Source organism: Venturia canescens, chromosome 1 (assembly GCF_019457755.1).
Source record: "Venturia canescens isolate UGA chromosome 1, ASM1945775v1, whole genome shotgun sequence".
Classification (NCBI taxonomy): domain Eukaryota; kingdom Metazoa; phylum Arthropoda; class Insecta; order Hymenoptera; family Ichneumonidae; genus Venturia; species Venturia canescens.
Window position 1 is genome coordinate 31995748 of NC_057421.1, and position 14164 is coordinate 32009911.

At 35.9% G+C, this 14164-nt stretch overlaps 2 protein-coding genes, 1 long non-coding RNA gene and 1 other non-coding gene across 7 annotated transcripts; 1 reads left to right on the forward strand and 3 right to left on the reverse strand.

The window, feature by feature from the left end:
• Nucleotides 1–94: 94 nt before the first annotated feature.
• On the reverse strand, nt 95–3304 carry Cyp40 (Cyclophilin 40). Of its 2 annotated transcripts, XM_043433084.1 has the most exons (7): nt 3096–3304; nt 2660–2803; nt 2362–2499; nt 1985–2283; nt 1421–1552; nt 1093–1347; nt 95–578 (listed from the first exon to the last, which is right to left on the reverse strand). In XM_043433084.1, exons 2-7 carry the CDS (start codon nt 2742–2744, stop codon nt 348–350), a joined length of 1140 nt encoding a protein of 379 aa, XP_043289019.1. In that variant the 5' UTR covers nt 2745–2803; nt 3096–3304; the 3' UTR covers nt 95–347. The 2 variants fall into 2 exon arrangements, with proteins under 2 accessions (XP_043289019.1, XP_043289020.1); XM_043433085.1 differs by lacking the exon at nt 3096–3304 and having other exon boundaries at nt 2362–2470; nt 2660–2800.
• LOC122418931 (uncharacterized) lies at nt 698–1083 on the reverse strand. The gene is made up of 2 exons (XR_006262770.1): nt 948–1083; nt 698–727 (listed from the first exon to the last, which is right to left on the reverse strand). It is a non-coding gene; the product is annotated as an uncharacterized lncRNA (long non-coding RNA).
• A 911-nt stretch (nt 3305–4215) lies between the features above and the next one.
• Nucleotides 4216–4287, reverse strand: TRNAQ-CUG (transfer RNA glutamine (anticodon CUG)). Its single transcript has one exon. It is a non-coding gene; the product is annotated as a tRNA-Gln (tRNA).
• A 493-nt stretch (nt 4288–4780) lies between these two features.
• On the forward strand, nt 4781–9766 carry Nf-YA (nuclear factor Y-box A). Of its 3 annotated transcripts, none has more exons than XM_043422948.1 (7): nt 4781–4930; nt 6403–6718; nt 7008–7141; nt 7551–7724; nt 7805–7896; nt 8231–8372; nt 8507–9766. In XM_043422948.1, exons 2-7 carry the CDS (start codon nt 6427–6429, stop codon nt 8567–8569), a joined length of 897 nt encoding a protein of 298 aa, XP_043278883.1. In that variant the 5' UTR covers nt 4781–4930; nt 6403–6426; the 3' UTR covers nt 8570–9766. The 3 variants fall into 3 exon arrangements, with proteins under 3 accessions (XP_043278883.1, XP_043278900.1, XP_043278893.1); XM_043422965.1 differs by having other exon boundaries at nt 7008–7123; XM_043422958.1 differs by lacking the exon at nt 4781–4930 and adding an exon at nt 4992–5570.
• The last annotated feature ends 4398 nt before the right edge of the window (nt 9767–14164 follow it).

A 14164-nucleotide genomic window follows, 5' to 3' on the forward strand; every position in this document is an offset into this window, starting at 1 on the left:
TTTTTTTTAAATAAAACTATCTCTTCATAGGAATAAAAAAACAAGTGCTCCAAGCCAGTACTGAAGAGTTTTGAGTTAAATTGTAAGTGGGCTGTTGACCTTTGAACATTTTTAATATATGCTTTTATTTCTATAGAAAGACAGTTTCAAAATGCGCGACTAATATACGTACATATTCGAACATTGATATAAAATTTTAACACGATTTCCTTACATGATATAAACATTTTTTGACTCTTGATTTATACGTGAAAAATACAAAAATCCATTCATGATTGGCGGATACATAATAACTATTTGTATCATAGTTGAATTCTTATAAGTTTCTCTACGTACGAGGTTACGCTTCACAACCTACTTGACTGGAACATTCTTTTGCATACAGCCCTCTCTACTAACAAATACGATTGCATTATTCTTTTAACCTTCGCGATCTCTTGAAGAATATCCGAATTGTTAGGACATGTTGAACTGGCACGTCGGAGATCAGCCATACCGCAATTGTACTCGTTTAAATCCATGTAAGCTTGACCCCTTCGGAATAAAGCTTTACCGTTATCCTCGTTTATCGCCAAAACCTTTAATTGAACGTTGGAATTTGAATGAATAACCATTTGAGAAATTAAATGAAAGTTTATATTACGAAAGTAAGAAAATCTTTTTCTATAAAGATAAAATGAAATCGTAAGAATTTTTAATGTACCGTATTTTTATTGATGAAAAACACCTTAAGGTGCTCTGTCACTTGTTCAGTCGGTAAAAATCCTGTTGCACGGTTTATTCCGAGTAGCTTGATATTTGAAAGAAAATATGAGTTACATGCTATTCTCATTTTATCAGAGAACAAGGTGTAACTTTTATTTTTCTCAAAAAATCAAGGGTGTCCGAGTAAACCGTGCAACCATTTTGCAGTTATCTCTCTCGCACTCGCGCAAGTGATAGATCACCTTAAGACAACTTTGTGATAATTAATTTATTTGTAATTGCGAAATGTCGAATTCGAGTAGCTCTTCTTTGTCTCAATGATGTAGTAAAACTTTCAGCTACTTTTTCTATATTCATAGCATATCCGTGAACGATGATTTTACGAACCTGGTTGCATAATTTGAGAGCTTCTCTGGGTTTCTTTTCCTTCAAATAAACAGCTGCAAGATTCAACCAGGAAACTACTTTGAGTTCAGTCGCGTTTTCTTCCAATTCACTGGGCATGTCTCCAGTTTCGCTGAGCCACTTGTGATATCTTAATGCCTTCTTGTATTTTCTGCCAGCATTGACAAAATCTTTTTTTGCGAAATAATGGTTACCAGAATCTTTGATTTGTTTTACCACATCGACGATGAATTTTTGCTAAAAACAATATCATTCATGCGAATTTCTTTAAATTAATCACGTTTCTGAGTAAATTTTGTTTCAAGCTCACGTCTACATCCTTCGAGTCTGCGTAATCCCAATCTTCAGGCCAGGGTGGATATTTGTCCGTGGTACAATCGTTCTCTTCGAGACCCCAATTTTCACCTTTTTTAAATTCGCCGCAATCCGTTATATGAACTTTCTGCAAATACATGTCTACCAATGTTACTTTGTACCGAATAATGCAAGCTTACAAGGAGCAAGCTTTAACAATTTATTTATCGCTATACTGTTCTGCGCAGTAACAAATTTGAATTTCATTTAAATCTGGCATGTTGGCTTATACGGAGGGAGTTGTTTCATGATATAGTATAAACCTTATGGGAAGTACAAATCAAAACGGTTGTGCAAAAATGATCTATGTAAAACACAAATAATTTGGGACCTATTGCATATTTCTATTGCATAAAATTTACTACCTACTCGATATGAAATTGCACCAAAAACTAAAATACTCCATTAATGAGTTTGAGCTTAAGAATATTCTTTCCACCTTTCAGAGAATCTGATGCTCTGGGTATAAAAAGCTAAAAAATAGACTGGGGATATGAAAAATTTGATGATTTGGCTCTACCTCACTAGGCTTATCATTTGTGGTAGGAACGCTGTTGAGCTCTGAAACAATGCCCATTCCTTTCAGAACTCTGCCAAAAACGACATGAGTATTGTCCAAGTGTTTGCTAGGTCCGGTCGTGATAATGAACTGAGAACTGTTAGTATCCGGTCGTCCTTTGTTTACCATGCTCAGAAGACCTTCTTTATCATGCTGCACTTCAAAATTCTCATCCTCAAATTGTGGACCATAAATACTTTCTCCTGAAGTGCCATCAAAGTTAATGATGTCTCCTCCTTGGATCATGAAGAGTGGAACGACTAATGGAAAATGTGAAATACTTGAGCAAAATTGGTTTGAAAATATTTTTCTTGTTATACGCAAACGATGAATCATACTCTTGTGGAAAATGGTCCCTTTGTAATGAAGGTTTTTGCCATTGCAGCCAATCCCTTTTTCTCCTGTGCACAAGGCTCGAAAGTTTTCCGCAGTCCTTGGTACTATATTCTTAAAAAGTTCAATGACAATCCTTCCAACTGTTGTTCATTTTTTTATTCCATTTGTTTGGATTTTCGTGAAAGAAGGAAGTTAAGAGTTTCTATATTTTTCATACGAATTAATAAGAAATAACAAAAACAATCTACAAAATCGTTCATCTTCATGAACTTTGTCTTTTGTTTAAATTTTAGTTTTTACCTCTCTCATCACCGACCGCGACATCCAAGAATACTATAGGATTCCCATCAGAAATATCACTCTCTTCTTCTAACGGTCGTTTCATATTTGTTATTTATTTTTCGTTTACTTTTTTATTTCAAATGTGCACTTCTTGTGTTTATCCTGGAAAAAAGGAACAAGCTGAAAAACTTTTTTTTTTTGTAATATTTTAATTTATACGACACACACAGCTGGGGTAGTAACTCTAATCATCTGACTTCATTGGCTGGGGCTGCTATAGCTGTTTATGAGGTTAAGCGATAATCATCATACATGCGTAACTATCGAACAGCCGGTATCGAAAACTGGTCCAAAATAAACAATCATTATCGGATTTTTGGTATTGTTTTATTGCTACGCTGTATACGTTCCGGCTCTAGAATTTTCTTCAAGTGTGATACGTAAAAAAGATTACCTCGTATTGACATCAAAAGATTGAAACTCATTATGGGTATTCAATTATTAGAGCATTTATTATAAAAAGTGCTCAATTCTTGCCGTTTTGGTGGAATCGTTTTCCGCATGAATATTTCTTGTTTTAGCAATCCTTATCTAACCTCACATATTCTTCGAAATTTATTTTTTTCTGTCTTGTTCAACTTGCGTCGCCATCATCTAGTCCCACTGAAAATATAAGAAAAATATAGATGGCTCTACTGTTCATTCATTCGTAATAAATCAAAAACTAAGAAAATTTCCTCTCGGGGAAAAAAAATCGGACAAGTACATTGACAATCGCCCGTTTTCGCATTATGCCGCAAAAAATGTAAACAAAAATTCTCAAACCTCACAATGAAAATTATTTTTAAATACATTACAATTCTATAGCACCCGAAGATTAAGGGCGGGTTGTTCTAACTTCTAGTGGCCGTTTTCTCCGACGTTAATCTGAGTTTAAACTCGGTTCATCCTATCTCGAAACTATATGAAAAAAATTGAACCGAGTTTGAACTGCGTCGGAGAAAACGGCCATAAAGGTCTACAAGTCAATGCTTTTACCCGCCAGATAAACTGCCTAGAAGTTGGAACAACCCGCCCTAAAGGCTTGAAAAAACATTTGTAAAAACGTGATAGTATTTTTCTTTAATAACACTAATAACTCTTCTCTTCTTAATAACTCTAATATCACTGATGGATGTTTTAATTTTTATTCTATTACCATGGGAATTGATAATTTATCACACTCGTCAGCCATCAAATTGAATTAGTAACGACGTCGTCGTCAATTGAATTTTTAACAAAAGTATACATTGTTTTGTTCAATAATGATTCAGGGTTCAGGGCAAGGCTCCATTTTTTATTTTTCTTTGGGAAATGGAAACAATTGGATGTTTGCGAGTTTGCAAGCTTGCATTTACTACATATTGTAAATACTAAATCCTGCTTTAGAATGAGGTTATGCATAAATCTTGGAATTTTATATGAACGAAGGATCATAATGAATCGTATTTCTTAGAATCCGATTATATCGATGAAAATTCTATAAGCGAATTTAGTCGAAAATACATGCGTCACGAATGAAGAAAAAAAAAACAAGGTTCCACCGAGATTTGAACTCGGATCGCTGGATTCAGAGTCCAGAGTGCTAACCGTTACACCATGGAACCAGTCGGCAAGATAAAAGTATTTATTAGGATTAGCTTGTCAAATTGTACCAAGCGAATATTTAATCTCTTTAAAAAATACGGATCACTCTGAATGAAGTAAATATTTAAAAGAGTCTGTAATCACAATACGACCTATTTTACATTTCTAAATCAACAGTCTGTATACATTTTTGGATACCAGCGAATCCTCTATTTCGAACTAAATTTATACTCATCTGTACTCAAATATGTTTAATATCATTCAATATCTATTCAATCAGCCTTAGAATAATTATAGAGATTTCTTTTTAAACACAATTGTTAACAACTGAGGATTATAAATACAATTTATAATCGCAGGAATAGAAGATCTGAAAAAAAAAGAGATTTTGATTGTGTTGTCTCTCTCTCGTTTATAAAGTTTCCAATAATCACTGCTAGGGTGAGTTAGTAGTCCAAAAATTGTCGCTATTGGCTCGGGTGAGGTACAATCGGAGAAGGAGGAAGGGGGAGATCGACCGGTCTTGAACGGTCTGGCATCGTACTGGCAGATCCCCTCTTCAGTACCACCAATACACAAGGGCCGAAGACTCGCTATCGTCGCGACCATTGGTCCTCAATTTGCCGACCAATCATTGGGAAAGTGCTCACGAAAATATCCAATGTAAGTCCACACAAATTATCGAACCCCTCACGACGGGTTAAGCTCCAACGACCTTGCTCGTACTACCTTGCTTGTCTTTTCGCTCGTGGTCCACCGTTTATATGAATCGCGTAAAAGTAATCAGCGAAAATTACGCATTTTGTTGAAGCGTTTACGGCAATCGCAACGCAACTGTCGACGCGTTTAATGCTGTGAACTCTCTTCAACGGCCATGTTTGGGAGCCTTTTAGAGAGAGTATCATTTCGGAAGCGTCGTTTCTGCATTTCGCAGCGTCGGTGCAATCGTGGCGCGTTTTTTCATTGTATAACCCGATATAGCTCATATCATTAGCTCTTGTTATTACTACCGCTCGCGTCTTATTGTGATCGTGTTTTTTTCGTTTGTTTGTTTTTTCTCGGAATAATTAGTTCCGTGATAACGAAATTTTCCATTTTTTCCATTGACTCCCGAGAAATGTATAATTTTCCACGAACGATTTTCCCGTCATACCAATCGATCAAATTTTTTTTTCGTTCTCTACCTCAGTGCAGGTTAAAAATAAAAAATACCGCAACTTTTCACTCTCATGGGAGCATCTGGATCGCGCTATGCACCTGGATTACTTGACGAACGTTCGGTTCTCCCCACCCTTTCTCCAAGGTGCATTACACATGCTAAGAACCCTTTTACACAATCCCCTTTTACCTCTGCAAAATTTCCATTCAAAAAGTTTTGATAACTGCGTTCTCTTTAATTTCTTGATTTTCACATATCTGTGGATGGTTCATAGGATTGGCTGTACATTTAGTGATCCCATTTTCTTCTCATAGCGAGCTTTATGAAAGTTCATTTTCAAAATACAATCCATCATTTTATAATTACATTTTACAAAATTCATTGCAATTCCTATTATACAAATCAATGGCTTGTGAATTTGCTCTTCTGAGTTTATTTTATTTGAATAAGTAAAAAGTTTTTTGTGATAATTATGAAACCAACCTCTTTAGAGTTGAATATGGTTAAAAAAAGATTTCAACTATGCATAATAATCATTTAATAGTCTTAAATTTAAATTAAATAGTAACTCTGATAGATTTGGTTTAGAATTGAAAGAATTCCCAAGTTTCAAAAAAATCTGCAAGTTATTGGCAGCTGTTGTAATGAACCAAATTGGCAATTGTTGAATTTGAAGTCACAATTCAATATAGTTCTGGTCAAGTCTTCTAAATAGATTGTAAGAAATATTTAACCCGGCGATAGTCGCGCTACTTCATCGAACTTCGTTAGTCGCGCGATGAGAGATTCTTTTACAGCTATGTCACATTCCCCTCCAACCGTACCTTCCTATACCTTGGAAACAAAATGTGAGAGAAAATCTCATAGCACGACTATCGGCAGGTTAAAAAGCGCAGAAAGGCTTCCTGTATTCCATAGATGAGTCTGGACGATCATGTATTACTTTGATTTAAACATAGTTGATTTGAATTTTCAGATTTCTAACTAGAGGACTTTGACAATGGATCAACTGAGCGAAGGCCAGGCAGTAATGGTCGGAGGTGCGGGTGGAACAGTTCAAGTAGTACAAATGGGACAGGGCGGTCAAACAATGATGTTGCCGCAAGCAATACAAGTTGCTGGGCCCAATGGCCAGATTCAAGTAGTTCCCGTGTCTAGTTTGGCTGGTGCCGGACAGCAAATAGTCATACAACAACCACAGACTCCTCAAATTATTCAAACCCCTGATGGCCAGACTTACATATATCAGCCGGTTCAATTAGATGGCCAAGTTCAACAGACGCAACCTACCGGTAATTTTCTAAGTGTATCTAAACTTTAATTTTGCTTCACTTATTAGTGTGTTTCTATACTTTAGTCACATTTTTGCAGAAGTTTCAATTTGAGGAGTTGGCTCATTCTGGTCAACTTGATTTTTAAAAAATATTTGGTTACTTCAACACCAATAAATTTCGATGCATTCATGTTCCTAATTTTATCTTTGACAAAGCAGTTAAAAAATTTCTATTCTTCTACAGGATAATACCGTTTTGTTAAAATACAATGTTTAAGAGATTAAAACGATTTTTTGAAATTTTTCAGTTATCAACATCAATGGAAATCTTATGCAAATAGCTGGCACAACGTCACAAGCTACAACAGCGACGGCAGCAGCTCCTGTGCAACCAATGTCGAGTCCAAATGCAGCAACTTCACAGGCAGGAAATATTGTCATGGTGATTACTATCAGAAAAGTCTCTTTTCACTCGCAGTCTGTGTATACGTTTTATACCGGCTAGTAGTGATTACAGAGCGACATTATCCATAATTTGCAAGCTTGAAAATGAAACTATTCTTGCCCAATGCCAATTAAGAATTGGGAAAGAAATTTAAATGCTTGTATAGGGTTAGGAGAAAAGAGTTCTCTTCTGTGCTTTAATTTTTGTTCAATCTTTTATTTTGAAAAATCGAGAGCATAGAATAATTATGCATCATTGGAATTGAATGAAAAGTATGAATTTGACATTGGTTTTACTAGTTGAATTAGAGAGTTCGTTTCTCAAATTCACGTGCTTTTGGATCTCGTGATTTTCGGACGCTTCCCTTTTGAAATTCATTCATATTTTTTTGCCTCACTTTGTATAGATGGTACCTGGTAACAGTGGACAAGCACAGTTCCAAAGAGTTGCTCTCCCTAACGCTGAATTCCTCGAAGAAGAACCTTTATACGTAAACGCTAAGCAATACAGACGTATATTAAAGAGACGTCAAGCCCGAGCGAAACTCGAAGCTGAAGGGAAAATCCCTAAAGAACGCCCAGTAAGTTTACGATCGAAAATTTATCCATCGAAAAATTGGAAACATCCAATTCTTCTCATGTTTTCTGTATTCTCGTATAGAAATACCTTCACGAATCTAGACACCGACACGCGATGAATCGAATCAGGGGAGAAGGTGGACGTTTTCATTCTGGTCAAGTAAAAAAACGAAAGTAAGTTTCAATTTTTTATTCGAGCAACAATAAAACCTGATAAAAATTTCGTAATAATTACAAATTCCAACTGTGGATTTAAATGCACGATCCCTTTTTCAGTTGCATCAGACTCTCGTTATTAAAACACATTATAATTTTGCTTTTACCGAAAAATAAGGTAATGCGTTCAGTAAATATAGTTGTCATAAAGATATGCAATTTCAATTTTTGCGAGCTTCAAAAGAAGAATAGAAAAAAAATACAATTAATTTCAGGTGAATTATTTTTGGTTCGTAAGTGCACGAAAATGTTTGAAAGTATAGATATTTTAACGGATTTCGTATCGTTGCAGCCGTTCCTCAAACGCGAATTTGATAGCACAACACATAACAACGTCGTCGAGCGGTAACACAATTCGCACGATATCATTACCAACGACTGCGAATGTTCAGCATCACAATACAGATAACATGACATCCACGATCATAATTGAGGTGAGTTTATAACTTCACCGTTCAATCGAACAGTAAAAGCGAACAGAAAGAAAACAAAATGTGTAAAAAAATCAATAAAATTGGCAAAATTGCTAGACATTTTCACAGGAAATAACTTAACGTTATGCTTTTAGGGAGCTGGTGCATCGTTACCGGAAATGATAACAGATGCCACGATCGTAACGGACGGACGTTGAAAATCTCGGTTTTACGAGATAAGTGGAATTTTCAATTTTACACGCGAAATGTGAATCGATAAATATATGTATATGCACGTTGACATATGTACATACATATATTTACAGTGTATATAGGGAACAAAATACGAACGTTCAAGGAGAATGGGATATTTTACGTGATCGTTTATTTGCCAAAGCGGTCTGTAAGATATCTCACGATTTTCTCACGATTAATATTTTTAGTGTAAATATTTATTATTATCGTTATGGTGATAATTATTATCATTCGTCTCTTAGCGCCGTAATTTTGCATCAATGCTCGTCGTTCTACTTTCATCTTTTAAAAATTTGAAATCGACATTGGAACACCACAAGTGGATCAACGATTGGAACATAATTTTCCCTCTAAATAATTCATATCCTGATTTTCTTCACATACGCTTTTATAGCAAAATGTGCCTAACGTAACGATTCCGTATGTTTTTTTTTCCTCTATCCTTCAAACTTCTTTTTCACCACACATGCGTCGAAAGTTCAACTTTCCGAAATCGGAAGGTTGAATTTTCGGTGCATGTGTGGTGAAGAATACCTCAGACCGCATGCTTGTCACCCTTACCTTCGGCTTGGGTGACAATTCTGCCCGCAGTCTACTTTCCTTCCCTAAGTGCGTAATATACTATTATCCGATTCCGGCACTCAGGTACTTATTTGAGAGTTAATTTTTCGCTAGACCCGTGCTCGTGATCATATAATTTACTAATCGGAATCGTCGTGCCTCTGGATCTACAAAATGAAGCTCTATTTAAGGCAAATTAAATAATTACAACTTATCACTTCGACGATTCTTCCTTGCTGATGTGAGATGGAGCAAATTTTTACGGAAAAAAATATCATAGATGATTAGAACCAACAAATTTCCGTTCACGATGATCTTTGTAAATAAGAAGCGTACACACACATACGCGCGCGCGAAAGACTATAAGAACATTGGAAACGTGTCTAAAGATTTTGTATTGTCTGAAAAAGAATGTAAGAGAAAAAAAAAACAAAAAATTTACAAATTTGTACATGAATGCAAGAACTTCAAGGGAATCTTGAATGAAAATTTTCTCTTGTTTTCTTCTTCTCTTTTGTACCGATTCGACATGACGATTTATACTTCGATATTAATCAGAGTGTGACAGTATGAAAATATATCACAGTTTCGACTCCGAATCTTCACCGTCTTAGTTTCTCTTCTTTTCCCACTTTTTCTTTAAATTCTAGAAAATACTCGAGAGAAAAGGCGTTTTCCGTGCCATCAACATGTCCGAGCATTCTGGGCTGATTGTGTCAAAACCTTTAAATCGTGACAAGGGTTCGTCCAGCGGCACGGGAATACCGTGTAGATGTTCTTTCAAGATTCGATCGCCCGTGCTACCGATTACGTCAGCGTACTCCGAAGTTCCAGTTCTATAACAATTAATCAAGGTTCGCGACGCAGATGTTAGGAAAATGAGTCGATAATTTTCCGGGTTAGGATGTACAGGCGCGAGGGCTGTTTTTAGATAACACTCTCATTTTTTAATGTCTTACAAACAGAGATTTCTTTTTTATGCCTGTGAAATTTCAAGACCCCTTATCGACTGTTTGGTTGAAATATTAACAGTCGAAATGCACAGAAATAAACATGTCGCTCATGGCCACAATCACTTACTGACCCTTCAACCATCTTCTCACTCAAAATTTGATATATTTCTAAATTGGATGTCAAAGTTCAAAACCATTTCTTATGTGAATTAAGAAATATTCAGTTGAAGACGACAAATGGTTACAGATTCTTGAAATTTCGCAGGTTCATATGTCACTTATCATATATAGCGCAATCTCATATTGTCAATGGGAGTGACAGCTGTAATTTTTAGGGTTATATGGGGTAATCTCTGATCGATGATCTCTGATCAAATCTGTCAACTGGCTACGTTCAGTTTCGTCAAACATTGCCTTTTCGCAATGTACTATCGAATCATGTTAAAGACTCTGAATGAAATATTTTCTACAATGAACTCAACTTAAACATTATTTACGATTGAAAAATTAAGATAACGCTTTTTTACTAATATTGTGCTATATATATGAATGACCAGGCTAACTTTTTTAAGGTCGATCCCCTACGACAGCCCCAACTAAAAGTTATGTACCGTCTGCGTATTAAAAGGGTGGATAATTTGTTCGGATCGTAATCGATAACTTTGTAAAGACCCTATATACGTACTCGGTGCCAACAGATATAGTACAAATATCATTTGCTTTCGGAAAATTTATTCTGAAAGTATTTTTGATCTGACATCGCGAGTAAACTTTTTGACGGAACTATCCGGGCTACGCTTCAACACACAGAAAAGGTTGTCTATACAGACGACATTCGCTTGTTCGCTTGCAAAATATATCGTATGCAGCCTAAACCTTCGTACTTCTCGAGACTGTACCTGTCAAACTAGATGGTCAATCACCTTGATTTTTTTTCACAATATCTGTGATATCCTGCTCTAGCTCCTCCTCGTTTTTTATAAACTTCCTAATTTTAGTACTAGCGGTAGAATTAATAATGTGCTGTTTGCCTATGCATGGTCCATATGTTACGTGTTAATTGAGTCAACTTCAATTACATATATCTCGGGTTCGGGATGGTGAAACTTGTTGAAATTTTATAGAGGTGTTGTTCATATGTTAAACAATACGTATGCCAAATTTAAATAATTTCCTAATTTAACTGTCTCGAGGAGGAACGACCTTAAATGAATATGGAAAAACTGTCAACTGACTAGTAAGAAGCACATGTACATCCTTAAACGATTTTTTGAAAGATTCTCGACGAGATTAAAGAAATTTTTTCATTGTATTATGAATATAGTGTTCTACGATGAATATCATGCGATTAATCTTGAAAATTGTTCCATCTTCGTTGTCGTTAAAAACTCGAAAACCCAAATCGCAATAATCTTCTAAACGTTTTTCTTTTTCTAAAATGTACTTTTCATAAAAAATTTCTAATGATTGCATATTGTTAGGAGAAAATATTTTCAATGTTGTTTATAGACGAGAAAGAACGGGGAATTATGAAAAGCTCACGCAAATTGAAGTTTCCCACTCGTGTTCGGATCCAAACTATCCCGCGGCTTGACGATTTTTTTCTCACCCGAATGGAGTCCAATCTTGGCCAAATCACGAGGATCTCTGAACGTCTGATACGTCGTTTCCGGTATAGTCCAACCCTCCGGTAAATGTACGATTATTTCGCCTTCGGTTGATTCACTGTTGAGCGACGTATCGTCGTTCATTTCTATTCCAGGCAAAAGTGAATGAAATTGATGACAAGTTCACGATTCTATGGGAACAAGATTGAGAAATTTGATTGCACAATCTTCGGGTATTTAATGATTTCTCGGTTGACGTTTTTTCCCTCAAGTTTCCGGCCCATACAAACGGTTTGAATCGCTTTCGGTCAAGGTAAGATCTCGCCTGAACATTTTTCTACATTTTTTTTCGCATTTCCATTTCAACTGTCACTCATAGAGATTTAAGGAGGGTGGCTACATTCGTCAAAATGATAAGAAATTGATGAAATTTGGTGATAATGTTCTTCAACATCAAGTGCGAAGACACAATTTTTTCAAAATTTTCTTTTGCTTAGTTATCGAGTAATTACGTATTGAAGCAGATTTCTTATGCCCGGAATGTTTACCTATATATATGGAAACTCTATGCTTATACACGTGAACTTTAGTGATCAATTACTCGATAACTGTACAGAAGAAAAATCTTAAAAAATTTGCATTGTCAAATTTGGCACTAAAGAATATGTTCACCAAATTTTATAAAATTCTTATCATTTTGAAATGTTTAATGTATTTAACATGGTTTAGCATGGCAACATTGTATCGTCGCTAGCCACCCTCCTTAAAAACGAAATATTTCGGAAAAAACTGTGCAAATTTTGACGTTTCGTTCTGGACACATAATGTTCATACTTTTGAAGCTCCTACGTATGGTGTAAGAATTTCCATTATCAGCTTATTCCACAAATAATATCCACGTTTACGAATTTTCATCACAGGATTAAATTTTAAACGTGACTGAGGCAAGATCTTCGTCTTGACGATTGACAAAAACGCAAACTCTGCATAACCTGTTTCGATCTTTAATACAGAATAAGAATATAAGAATAATTTTCTAATAAATGTTTTTATGAATTTTTTCTAGGATTCCCAGATTATTTTGGCAGATGAAATCTTTACCGAGGGCTATTCTTCCAGCGTAGTGTTTCGGAGGTTCCTTCGAGTATCCCAACTGATACACTGTTTTGTAAGACTTCTGCTGTTCCGATTCTATCACTTCTTCATCCGGTGCGGTTCTGGGCAAGGCTTTTGCCAAATGCTGATGTTCCAAACGTATCTAAACAACACGTTTCGGCTATTTGCAAACGGTCGTATCAAGTATATACAAAAAAAATCAATGAACCATGGTTTTATCCTGGTATCAATACAAGTGGAATGACAGCATAACGAAAAAAGTGCTCAAACTGCCGGAAATAAATGAGGAATAATAGATCGAGGGCGTACCTTTTTTAAATATCTACGAATATTCTCGGTTTTTTCTTCATGAGGAACCGATTCGTTCTTCTTCGAAGAATTAAGATGTTCGTGAAACGGTCCATTCAACGGATTCAAAGGAGGGTTATATTCGGATTTCGGGGGACTAACTGGTCGTGTTGACGATTGTTTTGGATAATAATCTTTCTTGTAAACGGTCACGAAATCTCGAGTTTCAACGTCAGCTTCCAAACTCATTTTGCATCAGCTCGGCTGGTTAAAACAAAGTTTTATTATTAACGAAATTACGTTGGTCCTGATGAGTGACATTAGGTGGGAACAATCGAACGATGGGTACAAAACAAAGAAGAAGTTTGAGGAATGGAGTAATTTTCTTGATTTTTAACTGACTTTGACCTCCGGTTTTGTTGAGCATTCGCTGCAGCGTTCGCCGTCATCATGCGAGCTGCTAGACGTTCGTGAGTGTTTTGATACGTTGTCAAATAAGAGCCTAATGGCTTTGGGTTGGAGTAGCCCAAAACTAGAAAAATTTGAAATATTGTCCAATATTTTAAGTAGTTTTTTAAAATAAATTCTTCTCTCAATGATTCAAAGATTTTCATGCATGATTTGTCGATAAAAGCACCTCTCTTATTGGTTTTAGGTTGAACGGAAACGTCCTCGGTGTCGGCATCCATTTGGTACAAATCAATTAAATAATTCAATATTTTACTCTCCTCTTGGACTTGTTTAGCTGTCTTTTCCATCAATTTTTTCAACCACACGTGAGGATTTTTATAATCGACTGCATAAACCGATTGCATACGGTTTTTCATTGCCCTTTTGACGACCGCTTCTTTATCCAAATATCTGGGGTCCAATTTTCCTGCTAGACCAAGATCAACAGATCCTGAGCCAGCCAAAGAATGAAGATCGATTCGTTCGTGGTCGGGTGAAGAATGAATATTGATTCGTTCTTTGACTCGTTTAGTGTCGCAATCGAATGGTACGTATCTGCGAGACGAAAATGTGCTTTTGCATA